Genomic DNA, 23991 nt, shown 5'->3' with positions numbered 1-23991 from the left:
ACTCTTCAATGAAGGGATTTGTTGCTTCCAAAACAGAAACTGCTGTACTCTAGAATTCTTTACCAGGTAAAGGTTTGTAAACACTGAAAATTGTGATATTTTATGACGGTATTAAAGATGACTTGTCTCAAATCCACATCAAATTATCCAAATGTTTACCTAGACTGTGCCTGTTTAATTAGTTGAGCCAATAATCACATTTAATGGTTCCTTTATGAAAGCAGCCTTGGAAGCATATGTTTTTAATCCCTAGTATCCGGAACTGAAGAAATCCATGTTTGAAGATAATATAGGGTTGTAGACAAAAGGAGTCATCTGATATTATTATAAATAAATGAGATATGGTTAATATTTCATGATATATATTAAAAGATATATGATGCTAAAGAGATGAGGGATTTTGAATTATATCCTGTCTCCTCAGACTTATTTTGGATAAATCAAGTCCTTTATCCATCAGACTGAATCAATTTGATATAAAGATACACCAATCAATTTCAATACCAATATTGACGAGATTTCTGGAGATTTTGCACCGCGCAACAGCGTGAAGGACCACCGTTTCACGGTATTCACCGAACATGCCAGCGGGCCATGTTGAACCAATATAAATACCAGTTTATTCAGAAAACCTGAAGGAGTTTGGCAGGCTGAAGATGAAGTAATACCTGCGGCAATCAGTGATCTGCCACCAGAGCAGAGATCGCGCAGAGGCTGAACAGCCAGCGTAAAGAAGGGAGCCAGACAGTACCCAGAAGTTAAAACATTCTATATTAGAGGATAAACAGCCAAAGAAATAATATCGAGATATCGTTTTTGATGATTTGCCAGGCCCACCAGATTCTGTCGTCATTAAATAATGATCATAAGCTGCTGGCGCAGCAATTGTTACCACCGAGTGCAGGTGATAATCAATATATGAAAGGGCAGTTTTGGAGCTGTGCTCTAGTTACTTACAAGGAATGTCATGTCCTGTTTACTCAGTAGTCTGTTAAGTTCGAATTGAGAAAGAAAGAGCCTATTTTATGTTTTATTCTTTCCACCAAAGAGAGGCATACACAGTTTCCAAATTCTAACTTTCATTCCATGTACCATCATATAACAGAAACCAGGTCTTCAAAACATTTCTTCAGTGTCCCAGGTTTCTATGCTTTTGTCTCCGCCAAGGTTATTATAGAAAATGACAAATGAGTTTTGATTTTATGAGGGAAGATTTAGGAGAAGTAGCTGATGTCTAGAAAATCATGCTTTATTTTCTACAGTTTTCCTTCTACTCATCTCTCATCCTCACACCCCTTACCCTAAGAGCTGGTGCCCATTTTCTCATTAGTGGCTTTTCGGCCACCAGTATGTCCCTCAAATGTATGCGTAAGAACTCATTGTCGTGATGTGACCATTGACAGTTGACAGTCAATATATAATATTCTGAGTGATGGAAGACTTCGCGTCAATAAATGGAAACTCATCATTAGCATTTAAACTTTCTGTGTGTGTGTAGTACTATGTGTATGTATTTGTGTTTATGTGTATAAGGAGGCCAGGTTGACTCTGCTGTCTTGGTTTTTGTTCACTTGTTTGTTTGTTAGATTGGCTGGTTTTTGTTTGATTTTTGAGACAGGCTCTCTCATCACTGAGCAGCCAGGCTGCAGCCAAGGAGCTCCACATGTTCTTTTTCTACTGCCCTGTCCGTTAGAGTTACAGGAGCACACCAGGAATGCAGCTTGATGTGAAGGAGTATCCCGACCTACGGTACGTGCATGCCAGGAAGACATGTTAAACTCCTCATTTCCCCAGTTCTCATCATTACGGCAATGCTATTGTCTCCAGTAGTGGATGCACTTCATACCCTCATTTGACTATCCCTGTCACTGGATCACAAGCTTTACATTGTTTACAGGCCATTTAGCTCTTTTCTATTGGAATGTTGTAATTTAAATGTCTTTATTATTATACTTTTGCGTACTCTCTGTCATTATTATCTCAGGTAGACATCTAAGAAGTGGAGACTAGTAGTTTGGATGGTCGTCCATTTTAGATTTATTTTATTTTAATGTGTGTGAATCTTTCCCGTGTGTGTGTGTGTGTGTGTGTGTGTGTGTGTGTAAAGGTATGTACATGCATATGTGCACTCACATTCATACTTGTGAAGCAAGAAGAGGCATACAAGATCCCATGCTAGCCAAAATCAGAACCTGGTCTTCTACATGAGCAACGAGTGTTTCTCAATCACTGAGCCATCTCTTTGACCTTCATTTTTAAAAGTTCTAATACTTATTGAGAAAAGGAGAAGAGAGGAGACAGCAACATATACTCCTACAGGTCACTCCAATATGTATTCCCAAATCACATTGGCAAGTATACAACATTGAGTTATCACTGCAGCCATCAAAATCCATCTTAGTATCCAGTCTAATGCTAGGGCATCACTGCTGGCCTGTCCGAAGATGGTCAACAACTTTGTCCCTTACCTCTCCCAACAACAGACCATAATGTGAGAAATGAGTTTACTTCTTAAAAATAGGAATGGCTACTGTAGAGATATAGAGGAAGGCCTCATATAACGCTCTGTAACTAATGATCCAATATTACCTTTGAAAGAGTATTGGCATCAGCAGATGGAGCTGAGTCTCTCGTACTGCATAACACTGACTACGTAAGGCTTGTCTGATATTTGAGCTCCAATCCGAGAACATTCACCTTCCTCCATGATTACGGCAGAGCAACATGCCACTGACATATTCTTTTCTGCCTTATTCAAAAACCATCTTTCTTGTATACTCAGGAAGAAAGAGCAAATTGTCAATTAATTCTCAAGAGTTCAATTACTGACCACGGGCAATGGTGTTTACAAAGCTATTTACCTGCAAAATTGGCTTTAGGGGCCTAGCATCCAGTGAGCGTTGAATTAAGTGCTGTCTTGACTCAAAATGCTGTCTTTTCTCAAAATGTCTTTGCTCTACATGCTGTCTATGCTCTAGGTGTTGTCTTTTCTCAAAATGCTGTCTGTGGTTGTTTCTGACCACACCCACTCCTCTGGTAGATAAGCTAAGAACATTTGAAAGAAAAAACAGAAATATTTCAAGATTTATATTTCTTCTTGTTTTTGGTACTGGGGAATGAATTAGACATTTCATGATGAGGCAAGCGCTCACTGAGCTATACCATCCTGCATCAAGCCCTTTATCCACGCGCCACTACCCTTATCCATTTCCATACTGCTTTGCCCAGTGCTAACAAATAGCAAGAAGACATTAGGCCTTTGATTTCTCAGAACCCCTCATCACCTTCTTTTAATATATATATATATATATATATATATATATATATATATATATATATTAACATTTCTGTCCTTTTCCTATCATTCCATGACTAGGCTGGAGCAGAGAACTAGGCTGAAAATTTTGTAAGGCTGTGGAATATTTATCTTTAGAATATTGTCATTAGCGATGTATGGGATTTGTTTGATTAGGTGGCCTCTAACTCCATCGCGTTTGAATTCTGGGCCCAGGAGTAGCACATTACAGGTATGGCCTTGTTGAAGTAGATGTAGTTTCAATGGGGATGGGCTTTGAGGGTCTCCAATGCTCAAACTCCACTCCAATGCAGAAGAGACCATCTTACTAAGCAACCTGCAAGCTAGTCTCTTCCCTGACTGCCTTGGGCTCTAGGAGTATAATTCTAGGCTCCTCAAGCACCATGTCTGCCTGCATGCTACCATGCTTCCTGCCATGATGATAATGGACTAAACCACTGAAACTGTAAGCCAGCCTCAACAGGACGCACTGAACCATGCAGAGACTTGATGCACCTAGGTGGGAGTATATGGGGGGGCACCCTCTTGGAGGAGAAGGGAAGGGAAATAGGTGAGGGTCAGGGGGGACAGGGATGGGCAGCGATTGGATTGTAAAAATGAAATAAATAGTTAATTTTAAAATGTTTGACTTTATAAAAGTTTCATTGGTCATGGTGTCCCTTCACAGTAATAAAACCCTAATTAAGACAGACTGCTTAAGGGGCTCCTGTTTCCTCTGTCTTACACATGGCAACACAGAGAATAGAAGCCCCATTTTCAAGAAGCCTTACTGTTGGTTGCTTGGTTGGCTTTACCTTTTTTTTTTTTATTCTCTATCTTTATAACTTGCATTTTTTCTTTTACTTCAATTTGTTATTCCCTTTTCCCCGGTTTCCAGGAACATCCCCAACCCCTCCCCTCCCCTTCTGTATGTGTTCCACTCTCATCCTCCCCCCATTACCCTCCCACACAACAATCCACGTTCACTGGGGGTTCAGGGGTCTTAGCAGGACCCAGGGCTTCCTTCCACTGGTGCTCTTACTAGGATATTCATTGCTACCTATGAGGAGAGTCAGGGTCAGTCCATGTATAGTCTTTTAGGTAGTGGCTTAGTCCCTGGAAGCTCTGGTTGCTTGGCATTGTTGTACATATGGGGTCTCGGAGCCCTTCAAGCTCTTTTCCAGTTCTTTCTCTGATTCCTTCCAACGGGGGTCCTATTCTCAGTTCAGTGGTTTGCTGCTGGCATTCGGCTTCAGACATTTGCTGTATTCTGGCTGTGTTCTCAGGAGAGCTATCATCCGTTCCTGTCGGCCTGCACTTTGCTTCATCCATTTTATCTAGTTTGGTGGCTGTATATGTATGGGCCATATGTGGGGTGGTGGCTCTGAATGGTGTTCCTTCCCTCTGTTTAATTTTGCCTCCCTATTCCCTCCCCAAAGGATATTTCTTGTTCCCTTTAAAGAAGGAATGACACATTGCATTTCAGTCATCCTTCTTGAGTTTCATTTGTTCTAGGCATCTAGGGTAATTGAGCATTTGGGCTAATATAAACTTATCAATGAGTGCATACCATGTATTTTCTGTGATTATATTAGCTTACTCAGGATGATATTTTCCAGTTCCAACCATTTGCCTAGAATTTTCCAAAGTCATTGTTTTTGATAGCTGAGTAATATTCGATTTGTAGATGTACCACATTTTCTGTATCCATTCCTCTGTTGAAGGCATCAGGTTCTTTCCAGCTTCTGGCTATTATAAATAAGGCAGCTATGAACATAGTGGAACACGTGTCTTTTTATATGTTGGGGCATCTTTTGGGTATATGCCCAAGAGAGGTATAGCTGGGTCCTCAGGCAGTTCAATGTCCAATTTTCTGAGGAACCCAGAGATTTCCAGAATGGTTGTACCAGTCTGCAATCCCACCACCAATGGAGGAGTGTTCCTCTTTCTCCGCATCCTCGCCAGCATTTGCTGTCACCTGAGTTTTTGATCTTAGCCATTCTCACTGGTGTGAGGTGAAATCTCAGGGTTGTTTTGATTTGCATTTCCCTGATGACTAAAGACGTTGAACATTTCTTTAGGTGCTTCTCAGCCATTCGGCATTCCTCAGCTGTGAATTCTTTGTTTAGCTCTGAACCCCATTTTTTAATAGGGTTATTTGTCTCCCTGCAGTCTAACTTCTTGAGTTCTTTGTATATTTTTGGATATAACACCCCTATCAGTTGTAGGATTGGTAAAAATCTCTTCCCAATCTGTTGGTTTCCATTTTGTCCCTTGTCCCACAACAGCTTTGTAGTTTTGCCAAGATCCCATTTGTTGATTCTTGATCTTAGGTATATGCCATTGGTGTTTTGTTCAGGAAATTTTCTCCAGTGCCCATATGTTCAGATGCTTCCCAGTTTTTTCTTCTATTAGTTTGAGGTATCTGGTTTGATGTGGAGGTCCTTGATCCACTTGGACTTAAGCTTTTAAAGGGTGATAAGCATGGATAGATCTGCATTCTTCTACATGCTGACCTCCAATTGAACCAGCACCAACTGAAAAATGCTATTTTTTTTTCCATTGGATGGTTTTGGCTCCTTTGTTCAAAAATCAATGCCCATAAGTGTGGGTTCATTTCTGGGTCTTCAATTCTTGTTCCATTGGTCTATCTGTCTGTCTCTGTACCAATACCATGCAGTTTTTATCACTATTGCTCTGTAATACTGCTTGAGTTCAGGGATAGTGATTCCCCCTGAAGTCCTTTTATTGTTGAGGATAGTTTTAGCTATCCTGGGTTTTTTGTTATTCCAGATGAATTTGCAAATTGTTCTAACTCTCTGAAGAATTGGATTGGTATTTTGATGGGGATTGCATTGAATCTGTAGATCGCTTTTGGTAAAATATCCATTTTTACTATATTAATCTTGCCAATCCATGAGCATGGGAGATCTTTCCATCTTCTGAGGTCTTCTTCATTTTCTTTCTTCAGAGTCTTGAAGTTCTTCTCATACAGATCTTTCACTTGCTTGGTTAAAGTCACACCGAGGTATTTTATATTATTTGGGACTATTATGAAGGGTATCGCTTCCCTAATTTCTTTCTTGGCTTGTTTCTCTTTTGTATAGAGGAAGGAAACTGATTTATTTGAGTTAATTTTATACCCAGCCACTTTGCTGAAGGTGTTTATCAGCTTTAGTATTTCTCTGGTGGAACTTTTGGGATCACTTAAATATACTATCATATCATCTGCAAATAGTGATATTTTGACTTCTTCTTTTCAGATCTGTATCCCTTTGACCTCCTTTTGTTGTCTGATTGCTCTGGCTAGAACTTCAAGAACTATATTGAATAAGTAGGGGGAGAGTGGGCAGCCTTGTCTAGTCCCTGATTTTAGTGGGATTGCTTAAAGTTTCTCTCCATTTAGTTTAATGTTAGCAACTGGTTTGCTGTATATGGCTTTTACTATGTTTAGGTATGGGTCTTGAATTCCTATTCTTTCCAGGACTTTTATCATGAAGGGGTGTTGAATTTTGTCAAATGCTTTCTCAGCATCTAATGAAATGATCATGTGGTTTTGTTCTTTCAGTTTGTTTATATAATGGATCACGTTGATGGTTTTCCATATATTAAACCATCTCTGCATGCCTGGGATGAAGCCTACTTGATCATGGTGATGATTGTTTTGATGTGCTCTTGGATTCGGTTTGCCAGAATTTTATTGAGTATTTTTGCGTCGATATTCATAAGGGAAATTGGTCTGAAGTTCTCTCTCTTTGTTGGGTCTTTGTGTGGTTTAGGTATAAGAGTAATTGTCGCTTCATAGAAGGAATTCGGTAGCACTCCGTCTGCTTCAATTTTGTGGAATAGTTTGGATAGTGTTGGTATGAGGATTTCTTTGAAGGTCTGATAGAATTCTGCACTAAACCCGTCTGGACCTGGGCTCTTTTTGGTTGGGAGACCTTTAATGACTGCTTCTATTTCCTTAGGAGTTATGGGGTTGTTTAACTGGTTTATCTGTTCCTGATTTAACTTCGGTACCTGGTATCTGTCTAGGAAATTATCCGTTTCCTGCAGATTTTCAAGTTTTGTTGAATATAGGCTTTTATAGTAAGATCTGATGATTTTTTGAATTTCCTCTGAATCTGTAGTTATGTCTCCCTTTTCATTTCTGATTTTGTTAATTTTGACACACTCTCTTTTTCTTTTCGTTCGTCTTGCTAATGGTTTATCTATCTTGTTGATTTTCTCAAAGAACCAGCTTTTGGTTCTGTTGATTCTTTATATAATCCTTTTTGTTTCTACTTGGTTGATTTCAGTCGAGTTTGATTATTTCTGCCTTCTACTCCCTCCTGGGTGTATTTACTTCTTTTTGTTCTAGAGCTTTTAGGTGTGCTGTCAAGCTGCTGATCATATTCTTTCCTTTTCTTTCTGCAGGCACTCAGAGCCTGAGTTTTCCTCTGGGGCACTTTCATTTGTGTTCCATAAGTTTTGGGTATGTTGTACCTTCATTTTCTATTAATTTTTTTCTTTTCTTTTTTTTTTTTTTGGAGGGGACCCAGACAGGTTTGGGTAGTGTTCTACAAACTAAATCCCCAACCTTCATTTTCATTCGGTTTAAAAGTCTTTAATTTCTTTCCTTTATTTCTTCCTTGACCAGGTTATCATTGTAGGAGCATTAATTTCAACTTCTATGTATATGTGGTCGTTCTTTCCTTATTTTTATTGAAGTCCAGCTTTAGCCTGTGGTGGTCTGATAGGATGCATGGGATTATTTCTATCTTTCTGTATCTGTTGAGGCCTGTTTTATGACCGATTATGTGGTCAATTTTGGAGAAAGTACCATGAGGTGGTGAGAAGAAGGTATATCCTTTTGTTTTAGGATAGAATGTTCTATAAATATCTGTTTAATTTCTGTTTCCATGGTCTGTCCACTGATGAGAGTGGGGTGTTGAAATCTCCTACTATTATTGTGTGAGGTGAAATGTGTGCTTTGAAGCTAGTAAAGTTTCTTTTTATGTATGTAGGTGCCCTTGTATTTGGAGCAGCATAGATATTTCAGGGATTGAGAGTTCATCTTGGTGGATTTTCCTTTGATGAATATGAAGTGTCTTCCTTATCTTTTGATGATGTTTGATTGAAAATCGATTTTATTCGATATTGAATGGCAACTCCAGCTATTATTCTTTAGACCATTTGCTTAGAAAGTTGTTTTCCAGCCTTTTACCTGACGTAGTGTCTGTCTTTGTCTCTGAGGTGTGTTTCTGTAAGCAAATGTTGTGTCCTCATTGCTTATCCAGTTTGTTAGTCTGTGTCTTTTTATTGGGGAATTGAGTCCACTGTTGTTGAGATATTAAGGAATAGTGATTGTTGCTTCCTGTTATATTTGTGTTTGGATTATAATTTGTGTTTGTGTGCTTGTCTTTGTTTTGTTGCAAAATGATTAGTTTCTTGCTTTTTCTAGGGTTGTAGCTTGCCTCCTTATGTTGGGCTTTACCATTTATTATCCTTTGTAGGGCTGGATTTGTAGAAAGATATTGTATAAATTTGGTTTTCTCATGGAATATCTTGGTTTCTCCATCCATGCTAACTGAGAGATTTGCTGGATACAGTAACCTGGACAGGCATTTGTGTTTTCTTAGGGTCTGCATGACATCTGTCCAGGATCTTCTCTTTCATAGTCTCTGGTGAGAAGTCTGGTGTGATTCTGATAGGTCTGCCTTTATATGTTACTTGACCTTTTTCCCTTACTGCTTTTTATATTCTTTCTTTATTTTGTGCATTTGGTGTTTTGACTATTATGTGACGGGAGGTGTTTCTTTTCTGGTCTAATCTATTTGGAGTTCTGTAGGCTTCTTGTATGCCTATGGGTATCTCTTTTTTTAGGTTAGGGAAGTTTTCTTCTATGATTTTGTTTAAGATATTTACTGGTCCTTTGAGCTGGGAGTCTTCACTCTCTTCTATACCTATTATCCTTAGGTTTGATCTTCTCATTGAGTCCTGGATTTCCTGTATGTTTTGGACCAGTAGCTTTTTCCGCTTTACATTATCTTTGACAGTTGAGTCAATGATTTCTATGGAATCTTCTGTCTCTGAGATTCTCTCTCATCTCTTTGTATTCTTTTTGGTGATGCTTGTATCTCGACTCTTATCTCTTCCTTTGGTTTTTTTATATCCAGGGTTGTCTCCTTTTGTGTCTTTTTATTGTTTTATTTCCATTTTTAATTCAGTCACTGTTTGATTGTGTTCCTGTAATTTTCCAGGGATTTTTGTGATTCCTCTCTGTAGGCTTCTTACTTGTTTATTTATGTTTTCCTGCATTCTCTAAAGTTCTTTTTTATGTCTTCTTTCTGAAGTCCCTCCATCATCAGGATCAAATGTCATTTTAAAATCTAGATCTTGCTTTTCTGGTGTGTTTGGATATTCAGTTTGCTTTGGTGGGAGAATTGAGGCTCAATGATGCCATGTAGTCTTGGTTTCTGTTGCTTTTGGTTCCTGTGCTTGCCTCTTTGCCATCAGGTTTTTCTCTGGTGTTACCTTGTTCTGCTATTTCTGACAGTGGTTAGACTGTCCTATAGGCCTATGTGTCAGGAGTGCTGTAGACCTGTTTTCCTGTTTTCTTTCAGCCAGTTATGGGATCAGAGTGTTCTGCTTTCAGGTGTGTAGTCTTTCCTGTCTACTGGTCTTCAGCTGTTCCTGTGGGCGTGTGTCCTGAGTCCACCAGGCATGTCACTTGGAACAGAAAAGTTGCTCTTACCTCTGGTCTTGGGCCTGAAGTTGCTCCTCGGGGGATGCGTTTCAGCTCTCAGTAAGGGCAGCAACCAGAAGGGCCTACCCCATCTTTTCTCAGGACCCTGTGTGCAGGGGGCCCAAATGGTGCTAGGTGTTTTCCTCTAGAGTCAAAAATGTGGGCAGGCATGTCTGCCCCTCTGAAGGTCTATGTCTCCCTCCCTCGGGATTTGGGTGCAGGGAGCTGTTTGAGTGGATCCATTCAGATCCAGTCATGGTCTGGACTGTAGGGGACCTGCAGCCTGAATGCCCCTATCTTCCTGTTCCCAGAGGCCCTATACAGTTTCCTCTTGGGCCAGGGATGTGGGCAAAGTGCCGTGGGCAGTACTGGCCGGGTCTCTCCTGCCTGCAGTCTCAGGAGTGCCCACCTGTCTTGGCGATGAGCTTCTCTCCCACAAGGTTTGCGTATGGGAGCTGTGGGCCAGGATCAAGAAGTTAGGGCTCAGCTAGAAACCAGAGGTGTCTTGTTCCAGAGGAATTTTGCCTTTGTGTATTCTGAGTCCAACAGGTAGGTCACTTGGAGCAGAAAAGTTGATCTTACCTCTGGTCTCAGGCCTGAAGTCACTCCTCCGGGCTGGGTGTCAGCTCTCTGTGAGGGCAGCAACCAGAAGGGCCTGCCCCACCTTTTCTTGGGACCCTGTGCACAGGGTACTTTTTTTTTTAACCTATATGCCTTTCATCCCACTCAAGTGACTACTGATGTTGTGCCAGGACTACTAGTGTCCTTGCAATGTTGGTGGGCATTGCCATAGTCCACTTGGGCCATCAGATTTTGAAAGACTTGATGCCCAGAGTACAAACCACTCAGAACTTGTGGGTCATGTTGAAGACTGACTCCCACTTCTCTTCTTATCAGTAAAGCTAGTGAAATGAACTCAGTACCTGTCTGATGAGCATCTTTCTCCACAGCCTCTGATGTTCTTGGAGCTTGAGATGTTGCTCATACTAGGTGTTTGATGTCGAGTGCACAGCTCATCGTATCGATCCCCAATGGCAGCTAATAGCCACCGCAGCCCTATAACTATTGGCTGTTGGTGCCTCTTTGGAAGGTTTCTTATGGTTGAGCATGGCTCCTATAAGAAATAGAAAAGAAGATCTCAGACCTGAATCCCTGGACCTTTGATGCCTAAAGGCCTGATGACTGTCATTAAAATAACAGAGGTAGTTGTACTGTGCCTAAGTGAGTTCTTGACTTCAAAGAGATACTCAGAGTTTACATCTGAGAAAGCAGAGGAAGAGCATAGAAGCCCTCTAATAATAAAATGCCTGTACCTTCACTGTGTGACCTTAAGCAAGTTTACAAAATCCTTTGGCTGCTTAGCTTTCTCATCTATAAGATGAGGATATTAAAATCATACAGAATGGCTTTGAAGGCAGAGCATAATATTTGTTGTCATTCTTAAGTTATAAATAATCACTGCAGACGTTGCCTGTTACGGAGAGAAACTTTGACCCCAAGCTAATAGACATGGCCTTGGTTACATTAGCCAGGACCTAGAGGAAAGGAAACCAGATGATGCTTACACTTACCACTCGGCACATAGACTTAGTCTCATTCACTAGTCTTTCCAGAAGGAGATACTCAATGATATCACAAGGCAAAAGTGCATCCTTCTTGTCTTGTTTGTTTGCCAGGCTAGAACAGGGCATAACGATAAGAAGAATAAAGCCAAGGTAAAGTCAAAGGGAAGGGAAAGGCTCAGCGTGGTGGTACATGATGTTAGTGCCAGCACTTGGGAGGCAGGTGAAACTCATGAGTTACCGGCCAGCCTGGTCTACATTTTGAGACCCTGTCTCAAACAAACAAACAAAAATTCAAATAAATAAACAAAAACAACAAAAAAAATGGAATAGGGGTAGCGTAAGGCAGTATAAATGCAGAAGTCCAGTGAGATGTGCTTTAGACAGTTTCTTAAATAACTTTCAATGGAAAAGTAGCAAATCATTTGATTACAGATAACCCCAGGGGTGGCTTTTCCACTTCCTTTATATCATAAGTAATACTTTAATTACAACCACTAATTGGGATATGAAGAGATGTAGAGGTTTTACATCTCTGAAGCTCTGTTCATATTCTAGTTAGGGTTGCTAATGAGAAATGAACATGGCAAAAAGGGAAGTTGGAGGGGGGGAGCAGTGACAGGCTACTGGAATCATCTCCGCCACAAAATGAGTACCAGTTACATAGTCTGAGCAACCAACTGGGGGATGAATGCATTGGAACTGATTGTACAAAAGAGGGTTTGCTCTCAGCCATCAAGTTTCAGGGTCAGAGACTCAAACCCGAGCAAGTTCAGTTAAAGTCTTCAGGAAGAGTCCAGGGTTGGGGATAAGAGATCTAGATACTATTTCTCTTTGCTGAAGGTTCAGAATTCGTTTATACAATTAGGTATCATGTCCCACATGGCTGTGCGTGGTAAAATGTGGCTCTTGCAAACAGTCACCAGTGAACTGAATCTTGTCATCTCATCGAGCCTAAAGAGATCTAGAACCTTCTGACAAAAGATGCCCTTCATTTCTATACCTTTTCCATGACACAAATTTGTTAAGGGAAAGCAGGCCCCAAAGGCAGAAACTTACATTAAGATGGGTTTCCCTGATACCCTTTTGTCAAACATTAGGCGAGTTAAGATGATCTTCACTTCCTGTATACGTGCTATGTCACTAGAATCCACGACGAAAACAAGCCCATGTGCCTCAGCATAGTAGTTTGGCCATTTTTCACGGCCCTTTAGGTCTCCAGTTAGGTCATAGACAGATACTTGATAATCATCTAGTAGAAGTGTTGTTTGTGTTGGTCTCATTTCACTGTGCATCTTGCTAGGAATTACTACAAATGGAAGGAGAGGAGAAATGACCACAGTGTGGCAAAAATTTAGTTAGAAAAATTTGTTCATCCTTTTGTAGAACCTGCTCTCAGAAATCCTACTAAAGCAGCCAGCCTGCCTGCCTGCTCATAATCATGGATACATCTTTCTGGTTCTTTGGTGCGTTTTGCACATGTGTGTGTGTGTGTGTGTGTGTGTGTGTGTGTGTGTGTGTGTGTGTGTGTGCATGTGTATGTGTGTTAGACAAGGTTTCACTGGCTGTGTAGTTCTAAATGTCCTGGATTTCACTCTGTAGACCAGGCTGTCCTAGAACTCAGACAGATCCTACTGCCTTTTCTTCCTGAGTGATGGAATTAAAGGCATGGACCACCATGTCTAACACAATGCTTCTTTCTAAATCACTAGTTTTCCTATGCTACCCTTCCTGGCTCTATGCTTTCAGTGAGTAAACTGAATGGTAACCACAGTGGACCTGGTTTCTATCCAAGATACCCCAGCCTACATGCATGTTATAGACTATCTTTTCCTGAGCTATTCACAAACTGCCATTCTCTCTACCCTTCTGTGCTTGGTCCATACCTCCCCCCACCCACAAAATACCAATTTAGATCTTGTTTATTGTAGAAAAACATCCCTCACACCGTCCTTATAAAGTCTGTATAAAGTGTTGTCCACCCCTGTGTTTACCATTACTATATAACACACGTTAAAGTTATAAATTGAACAAAGATACTCTATTACAGCAAGCCCCTGGATATCCTAACACAACCGAAGCCTAAAAAGTCCTTAAATCCAACCTTATAAAGATGATAGATGCCTTTAAAGAAGAAATGAGTAAATCCCTCAAAGAAATACAGGAAAATACAAGCAAACAGGTAGAGGCCTTGAAAGAAGAAACCAATTAATCCCTAAAAGAAATACAGTAAAATACAATTAAACAGGTGAAGGAAATAAAACTGTTCAAAACTTGAAAATGGAAATAGAGGCAATAAAGAAAACACAAACTGAGGGAATCCTGGAAATAGAACAGACACAAGCAAAACCAACAGAATATAAGAGGTGAAAGAAAGAATCTCAGACATACAAGATACAATAGAATAAATTGATACAACAGTCAAAAAATGTTAAATCTAAAAAATTTCTGACACAAAATGTCCAGGAAATCTGGGATACCATCAAAAGACCTAACCTAAGAATAATAGGAGTAGAAGAAGGTGAAGAGTTTCAGCTCCAAGGCCCAGAAAAATATTTTCAACAAAATCATAGAAGAAAATTTCCCCAACCTAAAGAAAAAGATGCCTATAAACATACAAGAAGCTTACAAAACACCAATTAGATTGGACCAGAAAAGAAAATTTGCCCATCACATAATAATCAAAATACTAAATGTACAGCACATAGAATATTAAAAGCTGCAAGAGAAAAAGACCAATTACCATTTAAAGGTACACCTAATAGATTAACCCTTAACTTCTCAACAGAGATTCTAAAGCTAGAAGGGCTCGGACAGATATCTGTCTTACAGCCTCTAAGAAACCAAAGACACCAACCTATACTCCTATAACCAGCAAAACTCTCAATCACCATAGATGGAGAAAATAAGATATTCCAAGGTGGTGGTGGGGAAACAAATTTAAACAATATCCATTCATAAATCCAGCCCTACAGAAAATACTTGGAGGAAAACTCTAACCCAAGGATGTTAACTGCATACAAGAAAACTCAGGAAATAATTCCACACCAGCAAAACAAAAACAAAAACAAAAACCGAGGGAAGCACATACAAACACGAACACACACACGCACACTACCACCACCATAAAAATAACAGGAATTGACTATCATTGGTCATAGATATTTTTCAACATCAATGGACTCAATTCCCCAATTAAAAAACACAGGCTAACAAATTGGATGGGAAAACAGGATCCATCATTCTGCTGCATATGAGAAACATACCTCAGTAACAAAGATAAACCTCAGGGTAAAGGGCTGGAAAAAGTTTTCCAAGCAAATGGACCCAAGAAACAATGGAGTAGCCATTCTAAAACTTAATACAATTGATTTTCAACCAAGATTAATTAAAAGAGATGGGAAGGAACACTTCATATTCATCAAAGGAAAAAAATCCACCAAGATGACATCTCAGTTCTGAACATACATGCCTCAAATGCAAGGGCACACACATTCATAAAAGAAACATTACCGAAGCTTAAACCACACATCAAATCCCACACAATAATAGTGAGAGACTTCAACACACCTCTCTTACCAATGGACAGATCATTGAGATAGAAACTAAATGGAAAAATTATGAAACTAACAGAGGTTATGAATCAAATGGACCTAACATTTTTCTACAGAGTCTTTCACCCAAACACAAATGAATATATGTTCTTCTCAGCACCTCACAGAACTTTCTCCCAAATTGATCATATAGTCAGTCATAAAGCAAGCCTCAACAGATACAAAAAAATTGTATTTTATGAGGCCACCATGGATTAAGGCTGGACATTAACAACAGCAGAAACGAGAGAAAAGCTATGAACTCATGGAAACTGAACAACTCTCTACTCAGTGATTACTGGGTCAGGGAAGAAATAAGGAAATTAAGACTTTCTTAAAAAAAAACTTTCTAGAGTTCAATGAAAACAAACTTACCCAAACAAACAAAATACCCAAACTTATGATAGACAAAAACAGTGTGCTAAGAGGAAAGTTCATAGCACTAAGCATCTTCATAAAAAAATTAGAGTTTTCATACTAGCAATTTAAGTGTACACCTGAAAGCTCTAGAAAAAAAGCAAACATACTCAAGAGGAGTTGATGGCAGGACATAATCAAACTCAGGACTGAAATCAATAAATTAGAAACAAAAAGAACAACATAAAGAATCAGTTAAGGAAACAACATCCTTTGCAATAGCAAAAAATGATATAAAATATCTTGGTGTAATGCTAACCAAAAAATGAAAGATCTGTAGGACAAGGACCTCAAGTCCCTTGAGAAAGAAACTGAGGAAGATCTCTGAAGTTGGAAAGAACTCCCTTGCTCATGCATTGGTAGGATTAACATAGTGAAAATGGCCATCTTACCAAAAGCAATATACAGATTCTATGCAATTCCAATCAGAAGTCCAACACAACTCTTACAGAGCTTGAAAGAGAAATTATCAGCTTCATACTAAAAAACAAAAAACAAACAAAACCGGGAGAGGTAAAACAATCCTGTACAATAAAAGAACTTCTGGGAGTATCAAACCATCCCTAATTTTAAGCTGTATTTGGGCAATAATAAAAAAAAACTGCATGTTATTGGCATAAAATAGACAGATTGATAAATGGAATAGAATTGAAGAACCAGAAATAAACTTACACACCCGTGAACCATACAATGGAAAATGAAAGCATCTTAAACAACTGGTGCTGGTCTAACTGGATGTCTGCATGTAGAAGAATGCAAATATACCCATATCTATCACCCTGTACAACATTTAAGTCCAAGGGGGTCAAAGACCTCAACATAAAACTGGACACAGTAAATCTAAAAGAAGAGAAAATGCAGAACTACCTTGAACTCATTGGCACAGGAGACAAATTTCCAAACAGAACAACAATAGCTCAGGCACTAAGATCAACAGTTAATAAATGGAATCTCATGAAACAAAACCTTTTCCAAGGCTAAGGACACTACTAATAGGACAAAACAACAGCCTACAGAAGAGGAAAAGATTTTCACCAACCCTACACCTGAACAGAGGACTAATAAAGAACTCAAGAAATTACATATCAACAAACCTAGTAACCCAATTAAAAATGGGGTAGAGAGCCAAACAGAGAATTCTCAGCAGAGGAATCTTGAATGCCTGAGAAGCACAGAAAGAAATGTTCAAAGTCCTTAGTCATCAGGGAAGTGAAAATCAGAATGACTGAGATTCCATCTCATACCAGTCAGAATGGCACACGCTGGCGAGGATGTGGAGCAAGGGAACACTCCTCCATTGCTGGTGGGAGTGCAAACTGGTACAACCACTTTGAAAATCAATGTGGCAGTTTCTCAGAAAATTGGTAATAGTTCCACCCCAAGACCCAGGGCACATATCTAAAAGATGCCCCACTATACCACTTGCTCAACTATGTTCATAGCAACTTTATTTATAATAGCCAGAACCTTGATGTTCCTCAGCTGAAGAAGGGAGAGAGAATGGATAAAGAAAATGTGGTACATCTACATGATGGGATACTGTTCAGCTATTAAAAACAAAAACATAATAAAATTTTCAGGCAAATGGAAGGAACTAGAAAATATTCAGAGTGAGGTAACCCCCAGAAAGACATACATGGTATGTACTCACTTATAAGTGGACATTAGCCATAAAGTACAAGATAACTGTATTACAATTCACAGACCCAAAGAAAGTAAGTAATAAACAGGGATGATCATCCCTAATGGATGATGTATGAACCTCACTCCGAAAGGGAAATAAAATAGTCATCAGAGCTGGGTGAAGGAAGGAAGGGTAGAGAGGGGCGCAGGAGGGTGTAGGATAGGGATTAGGTGTGGGAAGAGGGGTTGTGGGAGAGGGCTGGGAGAGTGGCAATTGGTGGGGGTCATCTCTGGGATTAGCTGGAGACCTGGAATGGGTGATGTTCCAGGGAGTCTATGGGAGGAGGATATGGAGACTGAAGTGGCCACCTCCTTTAGTCAGATGGGTTTTCCAGTGGAGGGAGAAGTTCAAACCTGCCACAAAACCTTCAACTCCAAAAATTTGTCCTGCTCTAGAAAAATTTATAGGGATAAAGATGGAGCAGGACTGAGGGAAATGGACAGACCACTGTGCCCTAACTAGAGACCCATCCGTGAAAAAGAGAGCTCCTCACACTGTTGTGATGCTCTGCTCTTGCTATGCTTGCAGACAGGAACCCAGCATGTTCTTGTCCCCCGGTGGGAGAGACTGCCTGGCAGCAGATGGAAAGGGGCATATTTGGAGAGCCTTTGGAGAGTGGGGGGATAGGATTGGAGGAGCAGGAGGGATAGAGACTCAAGAAGAACAGCAAAAGACAACTAACCTGGGACCATGGAGATTCACAGAGACTGAGCCACCCAACCAAAAAGATCATGCAGGGGCTGGACCTAGGCCACCTACACATTTGTAGCAAATGTGCAGCTTTGTCTTCATGTGGGACCCTAAAAATTAAAGCAGGGGCTGTCTCTGACTTTGTTGCCTGTCATTGGATCCACTTCCCCTAACTGGACTTCCTGGTTGGGCCTCAGTGGGAGAGGATGTGTTTAGACCTACTATAAATGGATGTCCAGGGTGGACTAGTGCCCATGGTGGGGAGAGCTTCCCCTTCTCTGAGGAAAAGGGGGAAAGAGTAATGGGAAGGGAATTTGTAAGAGCAGGACTGGGAGGAAAGCAGGGAGGACAGGCTGTGATCGGGATGTAAAGTGAATTTTAAAAGAGAGCTGAGAGAGAGAAAGAAAAAAGAAAACACCATTAGGCCAAATTACTTAATGTGCTTTCAGATTCAGACTTTGAAAAGCTTTATTTACATTATAAATAGACACCAATATCTGTATGTGAGTATAATATGGCCACTTTAATGTGGTTTCATAAGATTAAGATTCTTCAGTTTTTGTATTAATCAATGATCTTTTTAATTATAGCTACCTAGGCCACCTACACAGTTGTAGCAAATGTGCAGCTTGGTCTTCATGTAGGACCCTAAAAATTGTGTCTTTTAAATATATATATATATATATATATATATATATATATATATATATATAGAGAGAGAGAGAGAGAGAGAGAGAGAGAGAGACTATGAATTTATAAGAGAGTAAAGAGGGTTTGGAGGTAGGAAAATGATGTACTTACACCCTTAAAAAATTAACAATTAAAGTAAAAAAGAAGTGATACTTTAAAAATCTTTGAGTTTTTTTGCATCTTGAAAAGTTTTGTTATTTTTTTTTCCTGTCAGAATATAAGGCTATTCTCGTGGGGGTTTTTTGTTTGTTTGTTTGATTGCCTTACTTAAAGCTAATTTCTTCAATAATTCAATCTGTTGCTGATGACACTAGATGCCACAAGAAGTAATTCCTTGTCAATTTGGATTAATTTTATTTTCTCTTCATTTATAAACACCATGAGAGAAAATTCCAACTTTCATTCATGTCTATATCCCTGACTGGGTGTTTTATGAAATATGGTTTGGGGTAGTGTGCTTCAGAATTTCATGGATATGCTTATTAACTCTTACCCTGGACTCAGGATCTCAGGATCTCCAACCCTGGAATGGAGGCATCTGGACCGTTTGTGACACACTGGCTATGGTTAGCATGGTCCTGATGTGATTCTTCTGCACTTTAAAGCTTGGAAATCACTACTCCTGAGAACTATGAAACTTAGTTATGGTTGTGTCTCAGCATCCTCTGATGGGGGATGAGGGCATATAACTCAAACATCGAGCTTCCGAGTACTGGATTAGAGGTCCGAAGGCTAAGCCACTACCCAAAGACTATACATGGACTGACCCTGGGCTCCAAACCCTCATAGGTAGCAATGAATATCCTAGTAAGAGCACCAGTGGAAGGGGAAGCCCTTGTCCCAAAGACTGAACCCCCCTGGTGAAAGGCGTGATTGTTGGGGGGGGCGGCAGTGGGGGAGGATGGGGAGGAACACCCATAGGAAGGGAGGGAGGGTTAGGGGGATGTTGGCCCTGGAAACCGGGAAGGAATAACAATCGAAATGTAAATAAGAAATATAAGTTAATAAAGATGGAGAAAAAAAAATCCCAGTAACCATTAAAAAAAAAAAAAAAAAGAGGTCGGAAAGCTTCCTAGGTGACTTTGATCACTGCCTCATTGTTCTCCAAATTTACCTTCTGAGGCTTTCAAACACCTTAAGTCTCCATTCTCTGGAATTGTTTTGAAAGCACTCAGGCTGAGCCTCGAGAAAGGGTGCAGCAGTTAAGAGCACTTGCTGGCCTTCTAGGTGGACTTGGGTTCCTGCAGCCTGATGGCAGCCCAAACCTGTCTGTAATTTCACTTCCAGGAGGATCTATTCCCCTCTTCTGGCACTGCATGACATGCACACGGTTCACTTCGATACATTCAGGCAAACCACACATACATATAAAATAAATATTTTTTTAAGTATCCAGGTGGATAGAATGTACAGTGAGATTTGAGACTCACAGAACACAATGTTCTTATTTAGGGCACATGTCTTTGCTCATGTTTGGGTTTCTTGCCCCATATAATCATGCCATGCAAAACAGTGGATGGTATCATCGATAATGAAACTATTTTTGTAACTGGTATCTTTAAATAGCTGTACAAGTTACTATTTGTAGCCTGCAATTTCTTTCCTAGACAATTACGTTTGTGGCATTCATCTTAAAACAAACAGTGCAGGGGCAAGAAAAGTGAGCTATTCCATTTTGAGCATAGAGGAACCTACTAGATTGACTCTAAGTGAGCCTGCATGAAGAGAGGTAGCCCTAGACATCCTTCAGAATGTGACATTAGTGCCCATTAGAATGTCACTGTGAATGAAGTCACTACCATAAACCAATGCATTTATGAGGCAGCCTTAAGTTATTCACTGAGCACAAGGCAAGTTATGCAAAACAAGCTACATCCACTATGCTGTCGGAGTCAGAATGGAGAACAGACACCAGTCTCAAACAAATAGCTTGTGGTTAATTTCACATGAGAGCTTCCCACATCTGGCAGGCCATCAAAAATGCCTGGGGAGTTCTCACATTGTGGGTTCCCAGGCCCCACCCAGACTGAATGGGAATCCAGGACTGAGGCAGGTGGAGCTCTAGGAAACTGTTTCCATTCTTTTCGGTAATCTTGTAACTTGTCCTGCCTGGTTCTGTGACTTCCCTGTAACCGTTTACTTCTGATCACTTCTGCCTACCAGAGTTCGGAGACACAAGGAGTCAAGTGCGTTGCATCTAAGGGAGCATACTAGGCTGGGGTGTTGACTAAAACGCACTTGGAGGTGCTCTTGGGACCTGGGGGAGATGTTCTAAAAAGGCAACATACAAGCTCAGGAGAGTGGTGGAGGACTTCAATTTCCAGACTGATTATGGACGATATTGACAGCACAGACTCAGAGAGGAAACAAGCTATTTCTTCTTCTCATGGGGTTCCAAGGTTAGTGGTGGAGTTGGAGTTTTGCAAGGATCTTGGGATAAGTGTCTGCTAGAGGGTGTGAACAAGGGATGCAGCTCAAGGAGTAAAGGAGGGCTGTCTTGTGGCCAGGCTCTGGAGGGTATTGGTTAAGTAGATGACAGAGGGGTTAAAATGCAGGAAATGCAGCACTGTAAAATATGGCAGAGAAATGGCAAAGCATTTGCTTTCTTGTACTAGAGTATTATGTGTGAAGACTTGGGAAATGAAGCTGGGAGGAGAAGTCAGAAGCCCACACTGGACCTTTTATGCTACTAAGGTGGGTAAAGTTTGCTTAAAAAACAATGGGGAGACGTGGAGCAATGCCAAGCAGGGGCGTGTCAGGATTAGACTTTTACATCGCTCTTAGAGGAAAAAGCCAGACCAGCCAAAAGACCACTGTTGTCCAAGGAAACTGACAAAACTTCAGGCAGGAGACTATGGACAGGTGTCAGGGCAACCATTTCCTCTACTTTGCTGAGGGTTGGCAGGTTATATAAATCTCAACCATGTCACCACACTCCTGTATTGATCCAATAAACATGGATGATGGACCAGACTCTGTGCTGATCTCTGATTGATTCAAAGGTAGTTGGGGGTTTTCCAACTACTATAGCAGATTGCTACAATGCTACGTGACTACTTCTAGAAATGTCGAGGGACTTAATTCCCAACTGATGTGATCTGTCATTGATTTTTGTCCTTTAGTATTTAGGAGCCCAGGTGAATCATGCTCAACTCGCTGAGGCACATTAAGCTGGAGATGTGGTACTAAACTTGAACTGACATTTCTCAAGCTCTAACTTCCAATATCAGCTGTCACAGAGTTTTGTGTTATTACACTTCTTTATTACTCTGCACTTGTCTCGTATCTAGGCCAAATTACACATGAACTGAGCTCTGAAACTAGACAGCATTCCAAACATGTGATCCCTCAAAATTGACTCCAATATTTTACACATTGTAGCTCATTCATAATTGACATCATGTGAGGACTCTCAATTGGAACTTCTTACAAAAGGAACAAGTGACACAGACTATATAAACAGCTTGTCAACGCCTAATGAGACTGGGGTATTTATCTTTATAGGAGAGAAACTGAGGGCCAGGAAGTATGGCTAAGACGGAACGAGCACTGGCAGACCCACACCAGAAACTATTGTTCTTTGTTCTCACATCTTTGAAAGGCCGCTACAAGATGACTTTTGCCAGAGTTGTCCAAGCCAATGACAATGATAGTCACATTCCTGGAAGAAGAAAAAGAAAAATGTGTCAAAACCACAACCCCACTTAGTTTTTAAGGTAAAGAATTCTATTCTTTCTCTGTGTTTGAAGCTTTGCTTACAGTAGTCTCAATTTATGTATCTTTAAAAGCCCCATCACGGTGGCGGTAGTGGCGTGGCAACCCCTCCCAAATCCCCCAAGGATGCTTTCCCTCCCTGATACATTCAATATACAGAATGCTCATGGTCTCTCAGCTCTGTTCCCAATCTTGCATTTGCTGTTTAATTACTTCCCAAATGCCTCATGATCATTTGTCCCTCGTGAAACTCGAGGCAGATATGTGGGAAGTAATTCCAGATTGGGTGTAGAAAAGTGGTTGTAAAGTTACCTTTGTTTTCCTTCTGTGGCCTTCTGACGAGACCAGCAGGCAGTCAAAAGTCGGAACATGATGCAACTTGGTTCTTAACTACTACAGGACAGAAATCAATGACAAATCACATCGATTGGGAATTGAGTCAGTTTGTTATTCTACGGATGCTGATAAACAGACAGGCCGTGACTGTCAGAATTCTGTTGCATCATTCAACCAAGCCTACTGATGCAAATGCTATAGGGGAGCTCCAGTGATGAGTCGGTGCTAATAATGTAGCTTCCCACAAAATAGGGTGACTTGTTCCTAAAGCAGCCTACCACACAGACACAATCACATGGACCCTATCCCTTTAGCTCTAGTTTGTTACTACTAGGAATATTTTCATTTGGTCTTAAGGAGAGGTGGAATGATGTATTGGAGAAGAACCAGCTTAGTTTAAAGAACCACTGGAGGACCTCTGCTAAGTAACACTTCTCTATTGGGCTTGGTTCTGTTACTGCCTCAGCTTCAAAGATATGGGTGGTATTGACCCATTTTTCATAGATTTCATCCAGTTCCTAAAAGCTGGAAGGGACCTCAGACATCACCTAGAGTAGACCAACCAATATTAAGCTCCAATCTAGGCGCATCACTGTCAAAGACTCTAAGGGAGTTACATATGTTTCTCAAGTAAGTTTAATGTGCAGTTTGACTTGAAAATGATGGCCTAAGTAAAAGACAGGCAGCTGCTTCAGGATTCCATGGTGCAGCATGTATGAATCCTTTTTATTTTCTGAGATAGACTCTTACTTCATAGCTCTGGCTGGCTTGGAACTTACTACATAGACCAGGATATCCTTGAATATACAAGGTATTCTGAATGTTGGGAGTAAAGGCATGTGCCAGCACCCCTGGTTTCATTCCTTCTTAGGACCTAAAAATAGTAGGTATATCGCATTTCGTTCATTTACTTATCAGATAGTGGGCATTTGGGTTGTTTCTACTTACTGTCTTCAAGGTAATGCTGCTATAAATGTGTGTGGGTAAGTGGGTGGGGATGTGTTCATTTCTTGTGGGTATACCACTGGGAGTAATTTCTGTGTCATACACTGCCCCTGTGTTGAAGCATTCAAGGAACTACTGGACTGTTTTGCAAAGTGGCCATGACATGCTACACTGACGCCAGCAATTGCCGAGAGTTCTAGTTCCTCCACCTGTGCAACCGAGTTCATTGCCATCTCGATGTCTGCAGCTATTCTAGCAAGCCTTCACTCTCTGATTATGATTTACCTTTCTGTAATAGCTTATTTTGTTGGAGCCCAGAGTTGCAGGAAGAACCAGCG

General features: G+C 40.5%; 1 protein-coding gene across 1 annotated transcript; it reads right to left on the bottom strand.

Moving 5' to 3' along the window:
- Positions 1 to 2608: 2608 nt before the first annotated feature.
- Positions 2609 to 22743, bottom strand: Arl13a (ADP ribosylation factor like GTPase 13A). Its single transcript, XM_032889440.1, is given in 8 exon segments — positions 2609 to 2748; positions 2751 to 2769; positions 2862 to 3045; positions 10946 to 11136; positions 11594 to 11699; positions 12644 to 12893; positions 22249 to 22319; positions 22685 to 22743. Coding segments are annotated over 8 exon segments (1020 nt in total).
- Between the last annotated feature and the right edge of the window lie 1248 nt (positions 22744 to 23991).

Source organism: Rattus rattus, chromosome X (assembly GCF_011064425.1).
Source record: "Rattus rattus isolate New Zealand chromosome X, Rrattus_CSIRO_v1, whole genome shotgun sequence".
Classification (NCBI taxonomy): domain Eukaryota; kingdom Metazoa; phylum Chordata; class Mammalia; order Rodentia; family Muridae; genus Rattus; species Rattus rattus.
This window is presented reverse-complemented; position numbering and strand designations above follow the sequence as displayed.